Here is a 15407-nt window from a genome sequence, read left to right on the forward strand (position 1 = left end):
GACTCATGAAATATTTTTTTCCCAGTATAACACTAGTAAAAGTGTTACGTACATAGTATTAATAATAATTAAAATATTGTAATGAAAAGTATTCACGTTGTGCATCGCAGTCTTTATGAGCTACATAGACAATAATAATTCATAATATGTGAATTTTAAATAAACTATTTTTAAGATTTAAGAATGTAACATTCTGATTATTGAACATTCATTAAAAGTGGACTATGTGCGTGGGTGCGATACCCGAGAGTAGATGCAGGTTAGATTCCTGCGGGTAGAGTTGGGTATTTCCCGAGTAAATCTCAATCTCGAGATTCGGGATTTCCCGAAATGATGAATTTTTTAATTCTCGAGATTCGGGATTTCCAGAAAAGAATTCTCGAGAATTCTCGAGATATCGGGGAATTTTAAAAAAACCTGAAAAAATCCTAAAATCAGTGTAAAAACAGACAAATTCCAAAAAAATATGATTTTTTTTATTTATGTAAGAAGACAAACAAAATAGAAGTAGGAAAACAAAAATAATTCAAAATATTACCTATTAAAATAGAATTTCAAAAAACACAGACTGCCAATCGCTGCGTCTGTCAATTGCGTACGCTTTTGGGACATAAAATTCTTTGATGTTGCGAAAATTGCGCTCATTTTGAGTCGACATTGGCTTATATTTGTTAAATGCCCCCGATCAGTCTTTGAGCGTTTTGTGTTTTCTGTTCACTTTTTTCATATAGGAAAGCGTTTTTTCAATGATAATAAAGAAATCCCGAATCCCGAGAAAAGATTCTCGAGATCCGAGATTTCCTGAAATATTAAAAATTTCAATGCTCGAGATTCGGGATGGAAAATCGCAAAAATTTCTCGAGAATTCCCGTCGGGAAATTACCGAAACCCAACTCTACCTGCGGGTATGTACTTTTAGAGTTTAGTGATATGTTAGAATAACCCTGTAGAAACAATAAGTAGAGGTTGACTCCCATGTCTGACAAATCATAAACTCCACTCCCACATTTTGTTCTACCTAGTAACGAAAAATATTGTATGTAGTCTCTCTAGAAATATCTAATAATTAGTAAATGTGCAGTGTAAAGTTATATTTGATCGTAATTTCATCAATCTTGCTCAGAATTACTGTACTGGAGATATTTAAAAGTGCACTGCTTATTTCTTGGAGGGCACAGACAGAATTGTGCCACTGCTGAGATTGTGTCCTATAATAGTTTCCTGGATCTGAAGCAATGACATAGAAAATACAATAAGATTACAAAAAACTAACTATAGACGTCGGTTAGTAATTAAAGTGGTCTATGTGCATGGGCGCGATACCCTAAAGATGCAAGTTAGATTCCTGCGGGTGTCGTACTTTTTTCATTTTTTTTTCTATTGGTTATAATATATTTTCTCAGAAGTGTTTTCAGAATTATGTATGCTATATGTAAATCACCTCTTCAAAGCCTTTGCATCATTACTGATGATTAAGGTGGTGTTGCCGTTAATTTAGTCGCTTTAGGATAAAGGCCGTATGTATGAGATTCCCAAATTCTTTATAAGCTATTTAACCAATTTTCCACCACATAGCGTACAGCACTGTTTGTGACGTAAGCAATCTGACGTCACACGTCATTCAACATGGCTGCTTCATCTGTCACTTTCAAATGTCATTTTAATAATGCATTCATTACAACAAACGTTTGCTTGAGGCCCTCGTTCATTTTGTAGACTCTGTAAAACATTTGCAAACTTTAAAAACAGTCCCTAGTCGTGCTGTTTACAAAATACGTATAATTTTGATCCATAGTCTATAATCTAGATAGATAGTAGGGTAGTAGATAGATAGATAGATAGATAGATAGTAGGATAAGATAGATTTACGTAAGATTACGATAAAATACCTCCGCTAAACGACCGCAAAGATAAGTACCTTCTGCTGTATCTGTATAATATTATACAAAGATCATTACATTACATTCTAAACTAAATACATTTTCAATTCGGTCATTTTTTATTCGGTTTTGACATCTCATAATGTAAGTGATTGAAGTGAAGTTAGTCATAATATAACTATGTATTGCCATCAAATGGAAATATTTACCGGGAATACTTTATCCTTTCGTACAGTAGAATTATAAAATAAATGTGATAAAATAACTGATAAATTATTTAAACTTCATAATAATTATTCGTTTATGATTATTAAATTTATATGGTACCGTTCGCATACTTTCAGACACATTTACAATTTCAAAATTTTTAATTAATGATCGGGGAATGAAATTTTATAAGTTTGCCATTATATGGACGCCATGACACATTATGACGTCACATCGTGATGTCGCTAACCAACAGATTACATTTGCACTTATGCATACAAATGAGCAGTATTTAGCCTATAAAGTATTTCAGAATCTCATGCATACGACCCTAGGACGTCATCGCGATCTAATACATTAATAATCCTAATAACTTATCTGAAGAATTGTTAAATAACGCGTCTTTTGATGTAAAATCTTTTCAATATAGAGAAAGTTGTGCGTGGAATGCAAAGTTTCATCCATCGTATAAGATGCTCTAGGAATCAATTTTAACATCGTATAGCAAAACTGAATCTTTTTTAGTATCTTTTTTCATAATATTTATAACACACCCATTATTCTGAGTATATCGTTATTCTTGTCGTGTGTTATAATGTTATATTCGTTTACTTCCATTCAACAGGCAGTTTCCGCCACTGTCAAAAAAATCTGGGAATACTCTTTGTACCTATGGGATTCATTGTGAATGATTGGACTTGTCGATTGACAATATACTAAGCCATAGCAATTATACGAGGTCAATTGATTTAATCGTATTTCTGGAAAATTATTATCGAAGATTTTGTTTTACCTTGACATTCGCGAGATAAATAAATATATGAACAGGTGGGCATTATGTATAACATGTAACAAGCATCTTATTATAGGATTAAGACCCAATGCAAAGATGTCGAAGTCATGTAAAACTAACTAATTATGAACCATATGCATAATTAGTAGTAGCAAAACAATACATAATACGGAAACGTCACTTCTTAAATTCCAATTTCTCCCTATTTTTTAAAGTAACATTCGGTGGAATGGATACAGTATGAAAAAAAAAATATTTTCTTCATTGCTAGTCTTTCGTGTTTGCGTAGATAATCGGTATTCAATAAAATTTTACATGGTCGAATACGAATGAATGACATTCATTGGTGTTTACTTGATATCAGTTAAATTTTTTTTTCGATCATGTCCGATCCTAATAAGATCAAATTATGGGCCTCCACAGAGTGAATGTTTATATTGACAGATTTTGTTTTTTACTATAAATGGATGTCAGCTAATTGCTCAACCTATTAGGTCCATACTCTGATTCATAAACAAATTGAAAAACAATATAGTGTGTACTTGCTAGACTCAGAATTCGAGCCTGGTACTCACCATGCGATAGGCCGACGTATAAGCCGCGCGGCCATCGTGGGTGTTACAATACGTATTCATTAAACACCTGTCATTTTGTTATGCATTATGTGATATGAACATCGGCTGCATGCATTTAAAAAAATCGGTGTGTGTACTTATGTACGCGAGAAGTAATACTTCTTTGGCGTAACAAAACAAAAACAAAACTTGTGATAACCTACATTCTTCGACTAGCTCTTAATTATCTTGTTAAATTACACACTCAAGAAAAAGTGCCGTTGGTTTATTTCTATACACTTTAACTTATATATTATTACGAAATTATATAATTATTCCTCGTTGTTTTTATTTTTAAAGTAACAACTGTCACGCTGACGTTTAATTGCTTGTTTAGGTAAGGAATTGCAAATGGCTGACAATAATAAATTCGTTGCCTAGGTAACGGAACAATAATTATACTATCAAACTTGCGTTTGTATACAGCTGACTGATTCGAAGCTAACTTCGTACTGTCGCGCACTTTCTTGACGTCTCAATTACACTCTTTGCCAAACGCCACAAAAGAAGTATAACTTCAAAAATTGCATTTGACGAAAGACAGTAAACTACCGTTTTACTCCAAAGCGGAAGAAATTGGGCCAATACATAGTAGATGCTAAATGAACGGACTCTTTTATGAAAAACAGTTGTTTACTATTATTTGCCCAATCAATTGGATATTTACTGTTATTATACCCAGTAGTTTTTGTCACACACGGGTCCATATAATAATTATTTTAATATTTAATTATGATGGAATATCCATATTGTGTATTTATACATTTCTTTTGCCAATCGGCCCATTTAGTCTATCTCTATATAAATGTAACAAATCCATACATTCCGATAAAACGGATGTTTTTAACGGAGTCATTTCGCCTACTCATTACCTGGTGGTATTGTACCAGGCTTACACGGAGCGAAGTACAAAGAGCACCAGCGCCCCAGGATCTTGGAGAGAAGGAGCCAGAAATTGGTGACGAGGATGACGATGCGGGAGGAGAGTCCCCCAACCTCGCGAGAGCCGTCAGACTACTTCAGCTGCATTCCCTCGACAAGTTGTACTCCCAGCATACGAGACCAAGGTACAGCAGACAATCATTACGTAGGACTTCTTGTAGACTTAGAAAGACCCTTTACAGAAAGAGAAATCATGAAGAGCCCAAAGAATTTTCTACACGCAAGATTTTGGAAACAGAATTATGCTTTTTTTAGTGCGAGGAAGATAAATAATATGCAGAAAATATTCTATTATGCCACTTAAGAAGGCTTTCAACGCAAGATCGAAGACACTGAAGATGCCAACGAGATTCTACGCGCACAAGCAATGGAGAAGATTTAAGAAAAAATATTAATTCTACAAACCGGATAGCGACGATTCCATGGATTGGCCGTCTCTTGCGGAGGTTTCATAATATAACCAATCAATAGAGGCCGTACCTACATAACAAAATATATTGCATTTTTCGTTTAAAAATCATAAATTAAAATAAATGCTCTTAGAGCGAAAATTCGTTCAACGCATTATGGATGGTATTGGTCGACCAAATATCGAAATTTATTTTAATGTGTTTTTTATTTGCACAATGCACATAAGGTTTAGCTTTATTTGTATTTAGATTTTTTTATATTTCACGTATATTATAATAATTTATTATGTTATATTTATTTATTTGTTTGGCTTTTAAATCGCTTCTCACTTCTCATTTACTCTGCTTGTGGATTTGATTTTTTTTGAATATTTTATTTAAAAACCTGTATTATTGAATGATATTTTATTTAAGATATTTTATATCTCAGGGGAAAAGGATGCATGTTGAGGTGTTGGTAGGCTGTGGTGGGTAACTGAAAGAAAGTTCTAGGGCAGTCATAATATTTACGTGAATTTTTTTTCACCTTCAGTAATTTACTGAACAAAATATACTATTATATGTTACCTTCTTATAATAAATATTTCACAAAAAAGACAACATACACTAATAAAGATATACATGTAATATAGTTCAACGTTTTGTCGAAGGGATGGTTTTGCAAAAATACGTCACTGTAAACAAGTCTGGATTTTACACCAATAGCCTCAGGTTTTGACATTATGTGCGTGGTTTTTTTTTACAATACATGTGAAATTGTTTGTATGCGTTGTATGCGTGAAGTGTATCAAATTGGTTTAAGAGTTTGGTAGATTGTGTTTTTTTTAGAATTATTAATAACCATGACCTCGATTTTTCGTACAAGGTGGTTGTTAGTCATTTTGAACAATCACAAACACCCAGGATTTGAGAAAATTACATAAATATTGTGTCCTCACCGGAAACAGCGCCTTGCACCACGAGAGCCGCCTGTTAGACTATGTTGTAGCTCGTTACGTATTAGTGAAATTGCTATGTGCCTTCTGGCTGACCGAGTCGGCAATCAATTTGAAATACATACCTACAGACAGAATTATGTCGTTGGCAGTTTATATTTTTTTGTAGAATATAAAATAAATAAGTTATTATTAAAATACGTTAATAGACAATTAAAATTTATTTTTATTATAGAGAGTTACCCAGGCTTTAAACAATCGCTTTGTATAGAGTCTTTGTCACTGTTAAATAGAATCTATTTTAAATTAGTTAGTTCAGTTTATGACCGTTCTAAACTATCCATAATGTCTCACATATAATGTATTGGAAGACTATTACTGTAATAGCAAAACGTTATAGTTGATGTCGATGACCAGCGCATCTATTATATACACAAGGCTGTTATCGGCGACTATCGAGGGTATTTTATCATATATATGACGTATTGGTATTATAATTGTTACAATAAATTAGCCGTCTAAACTGTCAAAACTGTCTTTCTAGCTCTAAATGTTAACACAGCCAAGAGGCGCTGTTAAAACATAGCACGTTTTAGATAGTTTAGACGGTTAACTTATTGTAACAATTAACCGCCTCAATACATAAATTGACACCCACGGTTGCCGCGCGGCATAAGCGTTGGACTATAAAGCCGTGGGTCCCAGGTTCGAATCCTGGGTCTGGCAAGTACACATATTGTTTTTCAATTTGTGTGTGCCAGGGTATGGACCTTATAGGTTGAGTAAGTGGCTCACATCCATTTCTAGTAAAAAACAAAATCTGTCAATACAAACTTCCACTCTGTGGAGGCCCATATGATCCTATCAGGATCGGACATGGTCGGAAAATACATAAATATGATAAATTACCCTCAATAGCCGCCGATAGCAGCCTTGCGTATAGAATATATGCGCAGGGAATGTATATTGCCTCCTAAAACTAAATTACTTACATAATAAAAATACATTATGTGTATTAACTATTCTCTTTTTTACGCATGTGTAAATAAAAAGATATACATAGTGTCATTATTTTATTGAATAATATAATATGTAGACAACTAATACATAATATGTTTGGGTTTAGGATTGTATCTTCTTATTCAAGGGTATAAGGATAGGATCACATTACAATTTATTTTTTATATAACAAATATACGTGATTATTATAACACGATAATTTAGTTGAGAAGTTCCATTAATTAATAGTTACTGAATGAGGGCCGTTACAAGTTTTATCTAAATGTCTCATTTTATAGTAGATGTTTTTTTCTCCGTTTTTATTCACTTACTTAGTCCCAAAGGATGCAATTTCAAAGTGAATTTAACCTTTTTCTTCTTAATTCTAAGTATAATATTACCATATATTATGTAGATTCTTAATTAATAGAACCTTTTTGGGATTATATGTTAAATTCAAATTACGTATGGAGTAAAACATTCGATTAGAATAGTAAAATAATACGTTATTTTACAACGTTTTTATTAGGTCGTATTCTTATTTGTCCGGTGGTTGTTTGTCCGGTAAAAATCTTGCAATCGATTTTTAACTAACTTCCCAACAACTAGATAGACATTTGAAACTTTAAAAATATATCAGAACACGATGCCAATGCATTTTTTAATACTTTTAGCCATTTTTAAGTAGAATTAAATTCATTTTCAGTTAATTCTGTGTTGTATGAAAAATTATTTTGGAAGAAATCCGTAATCTAATCCACTATTATTGGTTACTAGGGTGCTAACAACTAAATTATTAATAAGTATATAGGTACGTTACTATGGAAATCAATATGAGTGTCAACATGACATGTCAGTATTATTTCTATCAAATACAATTTTTTTTGATCGTTTAAGCTAGTCAAGTCATGTTTATATGATTCAACAGAAAATTTAAAAACGTTGTATATAAAAAGTTCTGTTTATATTGTAATTATTTATTAACAAATTTAAAATGTTCCCATTAAAAAAAATCACTGATAGGTAGGCACAACAAATAATATCAATCAAAACTATGTGCTAGTCTGCTATAATTACGATATTTTTAACGGATATAATATTTTTATGTGGATTTAACCCAGTTCATATGTATTATTACAGGAATAAGATTTTTGTTGACTATTTTTTACTGCACGCCATGACATAGGTACCCATTGTTCACAAAAAGATAAAACACAGTCTTTGATAATTTGAAAACACTTCTCAAAAATGTGTAACCATTAGAAAAAAATCTTTTTGAAAAAAAGTACGACACCCAGTAGGATTCAAACCCGCGCCCCTCGGGATTTGCGCCCATGTGCACTGACCACTATTTCACAAAAATTAAAAATATAACATTCTTTTATTGAACATACATAATTTGAAAATACTTTTGAGAAATATATAACCAGAAAAAATCTTTAAATTCATTAATCTTGTGAATTATTCATTGAATACAAAAAAATAGTTTACTAATAACTTATACCTATTTCAATATTTATAAAAAACTGTGCTTATTAATTAAAAAATAAAATTTATTGGTGCTTTTATTGTTTTGGTATTTACTGTATTTATCTACCCATTAACAGAATTGGTATAATTTTTTTATTTTAGAATTAAGTAAGTAGGTATTATAAATTTTATCAGGTATTTAATAGAGAAACATTTTTGAAATAATTTAACTTTCGTCAAAATTTACCGGAAATGGAGCACTTAAGATATAATTTCCAAGGCTCGTTAACTGAATTTTAATGATTTTTTTACTTAGTGAACAATTTTATGGATTTGTGATGTTTTCCTCATTCATAGAACACCTTTTTATAATTATCATGAAATTATGTTAAGTAGCAATTTGTTATGAATCGTAATGTTAATGATGCCTTAAAAATATTAGCGAAAACCATAGGGAAAGATTAAATGGTAAAATCAGACAATCCTTTTTTTATTTTTAAATTTACATTTTCATTTAGATACTCACTTATTCTGTAACCTTCTTTTCAGCCTCGGAGCTTTTATAGTAATAGCACAAAGATACAACTAATTTTTGCGATATGTACTTTATTATAATATTAGCTCATAAAATACAATTTTATCACACTGTTTATTATAATATGTTGCTATAAACATTAAAATGAGGTCAAAAACTAAATATCCTCTTTCCTAGTGCTAAATCCCTACGTGGGTATTTACCAGTATTCGTAATCAAGATCTGTCTAAAGCCACTACCCCAAAGTTTTGAATATCAAGGTCCTTAAAATATCTGATTCGGCACTATTATACTATCTTGTACAAGATCAACTAGCTCATTGTATGCCTTGCGGCTTCGCCAATTATAATTATGTGTCTATTAGTAATGTCAGGCGTACATTGCCCTGTCATCAAATCAAACAATTAGGTAAGCTGCACCATGAATTCTAGGGTCTGGTAAAAAGCACACTTTGTTGTTGTATATTATTTTCCACCTTAACTGTGTGCACCGAACATCTTTAGATAAATAAAGCCTGAGCATAACTTTTTGCACAAGCAACGAGTGGTCCACTTTTCAGCTGTCTAAATCAGATCCCAGATTGCTTGACATATTGATTCGCCATTTTTCGTTTCAAATTGAATTATAAAAAGAAAATCAAATATATTAACTATCAGTGTTATTTATTAATAATATACATTCCTGTTATTAATCAGCTGTCATAGTCTGACTAGTCCTTCACACAAAAACCGGTGGTAATATCGATTTCCAAAAAATATGTAGCATTGATCTAAGTATGCATTACATTATTGTAGAAGGTGTATTAATGCTATTGTATTATTTATCATGTAACTCATCTATCCAAATCAAACCATTCTCTGTGTGAACGCAACAGACGCGTCAGTATGATCACTCTATAGAACAACGACAGGCAATGACAGGTTATTCGTAAACAACTACGGGAGGGGCGGAAAAGGTAGGACCACTCGTTGTGAATATATCGGCTTTCTACTTGAGTCGGCAATGCTGTGTGTTATTGACGGGTTCGTATATACCACGTAGCAAGTTTCGCATAAACGAGCATAGAGTTTTTTATTATGTGTCAGGTTTTCGAGTCATACTTAGTGGTCTTATTGTTATGTTATTAATATTGAAGGTACCCATAAATAATACAAAATAATTCTGAAGTATATTAATTTAACAACATAACCATTATCCGTTCTGCTATATGTATGTATAATTTAATTAATTTGAATTTGTTTTATAGTCAGTAAGTTTATATTTTGAAATACATTTTGATTTGATAGTTATTTTAATGCACGAATTTCTTTGTTGTTTCAGATTTGGAAAACGGTCATACACGCACGCTGCTTGGGGCAGGGATAATCCGGTAAGAAACGACCGTTTACTATTGTATATGAAAATAGTGCCGTAGTTATAGAATTCTTTTATTTATTATTCGATTTTTATATAACGATTTAAAATTCTAATTTCTTTGAAAACTTAGTAAATTGAATCGAAAAGGTGATTTTTTAATTTCCTTTAGAATGATATTTTTGAGATTTAAGAATTAAAACTTATTATTACCTACGTATATTAATAAATAATAATCTACTCGAATCTAAAAAAACATACTCATTGCTATTAAACTAATATAATATAATATGTGACCTTATTTTTACCACGTTTTTATTAGCTCGTATTCTTATTTGTCCGGTGGTTGTTTATCCGGTACAAATCTTGCAATCGATTTTAACTAACTTCCCGACTAGCTAGACATTTGAAACTTTTAAAATATAACAGAACACGATGCCAATAAATTTTTAAATATTTTTAGCCACAATCAGTAGAATTGAATTCATTTTCAGTTAATTCTGTTTTGTATGAAAAGTTATTTCGGAAGAAATCAGTAATCCAATTCGCTATTGTTGGTTACTAAGCGGGTTGTCCTAGCAACTAAGTTATTAATATATACGTGCGTTACTATGTAAATAAAAATGACATTTCAGTATTCTATATTTGTTGGTTTGTTTGTTTTTTTATTTATATCATATCAAGTACAAGTTTGAGCATATTGAGCATAATAATTCAACAGAAAATTTAAAAACGTTGTAAATAAAAAGTTCTTTTTATCTTGTAATTATTTTCAATCAAATTTTTATTAGTCAAATCGAATCTATTTTAATAATGAATCGATCACTTTGGAAGAATCAAACATCCCTTAATATCACGGTTCAAATAAAACATAAAAATTACACTATTAATACAAAACATAACTTTAATATGATTCGCATATATTTGAATTAACAAAGTTTTCTTAAATAATTTGAAAACTTGACAATTCTATGTACTTATTAATAATTTAGGACAAACAAGGCAATCATCAACAAATCATTTTTTTGCTATTTTGCAACAAGCAAACAAATATAGAATACTGAAATGTAATTTTGATTTCCACAGTCACGCACGTATATATTAATAATTTAGTTGCTAGGACCACCCCATTAGCAACGAATAATAGTGGATTGGATTATGGATTTATTAATAACTTATTATACAAAACAGAATTAACTGAAAATTAATTCAATTCTACTTAAAGATGACTAAAAATATTAAGAGAATGCATTGGCATTGTGTTCTGATATATTCTAAAAGTTTTAAATGTTTAGCTAGTCGAAAAGTTAGTTAAAAATCGATTGCAAGATTTGTACTGGATAAAAAACCACCGGTACGAGCTAAGAAAAAAGTGGTAATAAAAATGAAATAGCTGCTAAGCGTAATACCTCATATTAAATATATTATGTATTAGTATAATACAAGTATTACATTTAATCAATTGAGTTTGCATTTAATTGATAGAATCCCATTTAAAAAAAGCTAAATATATACTATTATAAATGTTCGTTTATTACTCAATAAGTAATTTGTTTGTAACATTATTTTCAACACTAATAATTGTGTAACGAGTATTGATAATAAACCAACCTCTAAGTCTTGAGAATACAGTTTATAATCACTATTTTGTAAAGTACTACAAGTTTATCCAACGGCTTTTAATATACTTGAAATCAAGATGCTATTAAGTTTACTTATAATTCTATTGTGGAAAAAGAAATTTTCAGTTAAGGCAGATTACTTTTTGAGAACTGATATATTATTCTCTCTTATGATTTTTTTTTGCTAGGCACTCTCTGGATATTTTACGTCAATCATTTGAATATAAAACATGTTTTAGGATACTGTTCATTTTAAGTACGTAATATATTATTAATTGATTTCTGAATACATTTTTTTACCTCGTTTTAAAATTATTTTAGATGAAAAATACTTGATTCTAATTAATACCAGTTGTTACAAACATGCTGTGTAATTTTTTACATAATGTGTTTTGTATGTAATGTAACCATATTAAATTTCATCAATCGGCGTAAGTCTTATTATGTGGAATCATTTTCTATCGTGTATAAATAGGAACCTATCGCATTCACTTATCGATTTATTCCAAAATTCGATTAAATAAAGACTAATGAATCGTATTTAAAACAAAATATAACTGTGAAGATATTATGCGTAGTGGCAATGAGTTGAAAATATATTTTTTATTAATTTTTTCACGCGGAGTGCTATATATTATGTGGTTCAACAATGGGATTTAAAAGTAAACTATTTATCTTCAACTAAACTACTTAAAGTCTTCTCAACATTCGGAATTTTTTTGATCGCGAGATGAAGATATCACAGTGCATGCAACTCCTGCTCATTGCCTGTCTCAAACCAGTTTCAAAATAGCTGCTATATATATAGTTACATCACCGATGAACATCTTTTCACTTCAGTGTTGCCAATCGAAAGATTTCGCGAAAAATGTATAATAAATAAGCCAAAAATACTATAATTTCGAAGGATTCAAAACGAAAAATGTCCTGTGTACTAATATTTGGAAGTGAGATGGAACAGGGAACAGGCAGAGTTGGTAGGTTTGACTCCCAAATGATTAACTCAGAATATGGTGCGTGAATGAAATGAACCCTGGTTTTATTATCTCCTTCCAAATAAGTATTGATTTATTTATTACAGATATGTTTACAGATTATAACAACAGAGTGAAATCACGAGTATGCATTCTGATGAATTGCAAGATCCGATCGGGCGAAGCGTAACGATAACCTTACGGTTTAACCTTTGATGACTGAATGACTATGTTGATTTCTTCTACTGAGTGTTATATAGTGATTCGATACGGTAGAAAATGCTGCTACCAACTACTTGAATATTTTGAATATCATGCTTATGAAGTTTATTGTGTAATGCATGATTTTTTTGTAAATTATAAACAATTGATTTCAATTTGAACAATTATGCAGTGCCAATAATTGAGTAAGATTGATTTTCATACAAACAACTTTTGTGCATATCATAGCAAACTTAAATAGCATTATTTATTAATTTGCGATATTATTGACTAATTGAATTATTAAATTATTTTGCTAAATTAGCTTTCTGTTTAAATTTGATTGACTCGCATAGATCGCTTGTTTTGTAATTTTAACAATATTATGTTGCAAGATACATTGTAGTTATAAATTAATGGTTTTCTGCCAAGTTATGCTGGATGGTAGGGTATTGACCCTACACATATACTATAATGTTTACATCTTAGTATAAAAAATAGTATTATAAAAATGATAACACTGCTTCCCGTGAAACATTTTAAAACTTGACGTACACGTTTGGACAGGAAGGTGCCCCTCAAAAAGGGTCTATATGAAATAACCAAAATTATATAGGAGAGAGGAAACACACTTAAATAAATAAATAACAAGGATTTCAGTCATGTATGGTTATATTTTTAATCATTGATATTCATTGCCTTAAAAAATTATAAGTAGGTACTATAAATCACTGAAATTCATGTTGTTTATTTTGTTTTCCTTTCTCCTGTATTTTTTTTTCATATATACCCCTTTTTGAGAGGCATACGTAATAGGCTTTCTACTTAGAGCATGAGTAAAACTACTCGATATCGAAACCAGAATTAAAAAGTTGTGAAGTGAAGTGGACCCCACGTTAGCCGCGCGGCTTAAGCGTCGGCCTATAGTGTCGTGGTTTCCAGGTTCGAATTCTGGAACTGACGAGTACATATATTGTTTTTCAATTTGTGTATGACTCGGAGTATGGACCTAATAGGTTGAGTAAGTGGTTGACATCCATTTCTCGTAAAAACAAAATCTGTTAATACAAACCTCCACGCTGTGGAGGTCCATATGATCCTATTAGGATCGGACATGGTCTAAGAAGAAGTAAAGTGGAACATGACGTGATCAATTAATGTTATAGACAATAGCATGAAAAGATTCCTTCGACTTGTTTCTCATTACACAATCTGAACAGATGGATGGGATGCTATTCTGGATGATAACGGAAATTTATAATTTTAGTAAATTTATAATTGTAATAATTTTAATTTCAGATGGAAATCGACCGCCCCGAAAACTGGCTGACATTCTCTCGTCGAAGATGAGGAACCTACCCCCTCCCCTTTCCGACGACTTAAGATGAACGAGTCCAAGCGCAGACCTGTACTAAATTTATGCACATCAACATTATTATTTCTTTCTGTCATAAAACAATTCAATACATACAAAATGGCAAAGTCAACAATGAAATTAACTTATAAATTTCATTTTAAATATCCATGCGGTGGATTAAAAAATATTTTATTTGTTTATAATTATTTTTTATTTATTTTATTGACATTTTAGTAGGTATCTAGGTATGTTCATTTAGGTATAAATTTCCGATTCTTACATGTATTATTCAATACTGGATTGTAAAGATATTTCTGACAAACATACAAATTAAAATGGTTATAAAAATATATTAAATGTTTTTTTTATTTTCATAATATATTTTATAATTTTTATGATTAATATTGTTATTTTAGGGGTGTCAATCATTTCAATAATTACACCGCATGGAAAATATATTGGCCGTATTAAAATCATTATTTTTTTTTAAATATATCTTTTGCTGGCCACTTGTGGAGTTTTTAAAAATGGCGTCACTGCAAGATGAAATAATAATAAAAAGTAAAAAAAAATATTTAATTTTCCTTTATGTAATAATATGGTTAATAATGATAAATAGAAAATGTATTTTGTATTGTCGTATAAATTTTAATAAAACTTCAGTTAAATTAAATCATTATGTATATTCAATTTATAAATTACTATTTTAATTATTAAATTACTTTATAAAATAGTTTTTGTGTTATCAGTTGTATTATTTTTTTGCACAGTTTGTCATATTTACAATACTTATCTACAGCACTTTTTTATTGTTGAATTAGTCCGATTTCTTATTACAGTTATGTTGACAAAACATTTATTTATTTATTCCTACACTATTTCTATTAAATACATTACAAATATTAGGGTTTATTCAATACTTGTACAACTACTTTTTTCATACTTTAAATTTAAGCACCTGTTGTATTAAATTAAAAATCATTTTAGTTTTTTTCAAAATGCATTGATAAAAAAATTATTTTCTGGATCTCGCTTCAATTTAGTTAAAACATGGAGTTTTCTAAATTATTTATGAATTTCGATAAAATTAGTATTATGTATAGTATATTTACAAA

General features: G+C 30.4%; 1 protein-coding gene across 1 annotated transcript in view; it reads left to right on the top strand.

The window, feature by feature from the left end:
- Nucleotides 1-14605, top strand: part of LOC147073441 (uncharacterized) — a 96453-nt gene extending 81848 nt beyond the window's left edge. Inside the window, exons 3-5 of the mRNA XM_085945332.1 lie at nt 4385-4561; nt 10106-10154; nt 14235-14605. Of these exons, the coding sequence (XP_085801458.1) occupies nt 4385-4561; nt 10106-10154; nt 14235-14285 (277 nt within the window). The 3' untranslated portion in view covers nt 14286-14605. The remainder of the gene's footprint in view (nt 1-4384; nt 4562-10105; nt 10155-14234) is intronic.
- The last annotated feature ends 802 nt before the right edge of the window (nt 14606-15407 follow it).

Source organism: Rhyacophila brunnea, unplaced genomic scaffold (genome assembly GCF_057557595.1).
Source record: "Rhyacophila brunnea isolate RB1 unplaced genomic scaffold, BYU_Rbru_1.0 scaffold_18, whole genome shotgun sequence".
Classification (NCBI taxonomy): domain Eukaryota; kingdom Metazoa; phylum Arthropoda; class Insecta; order Trichoptera; family Rhyacophilidae; genus Rhyacophila; species Rhyacophila brunnea.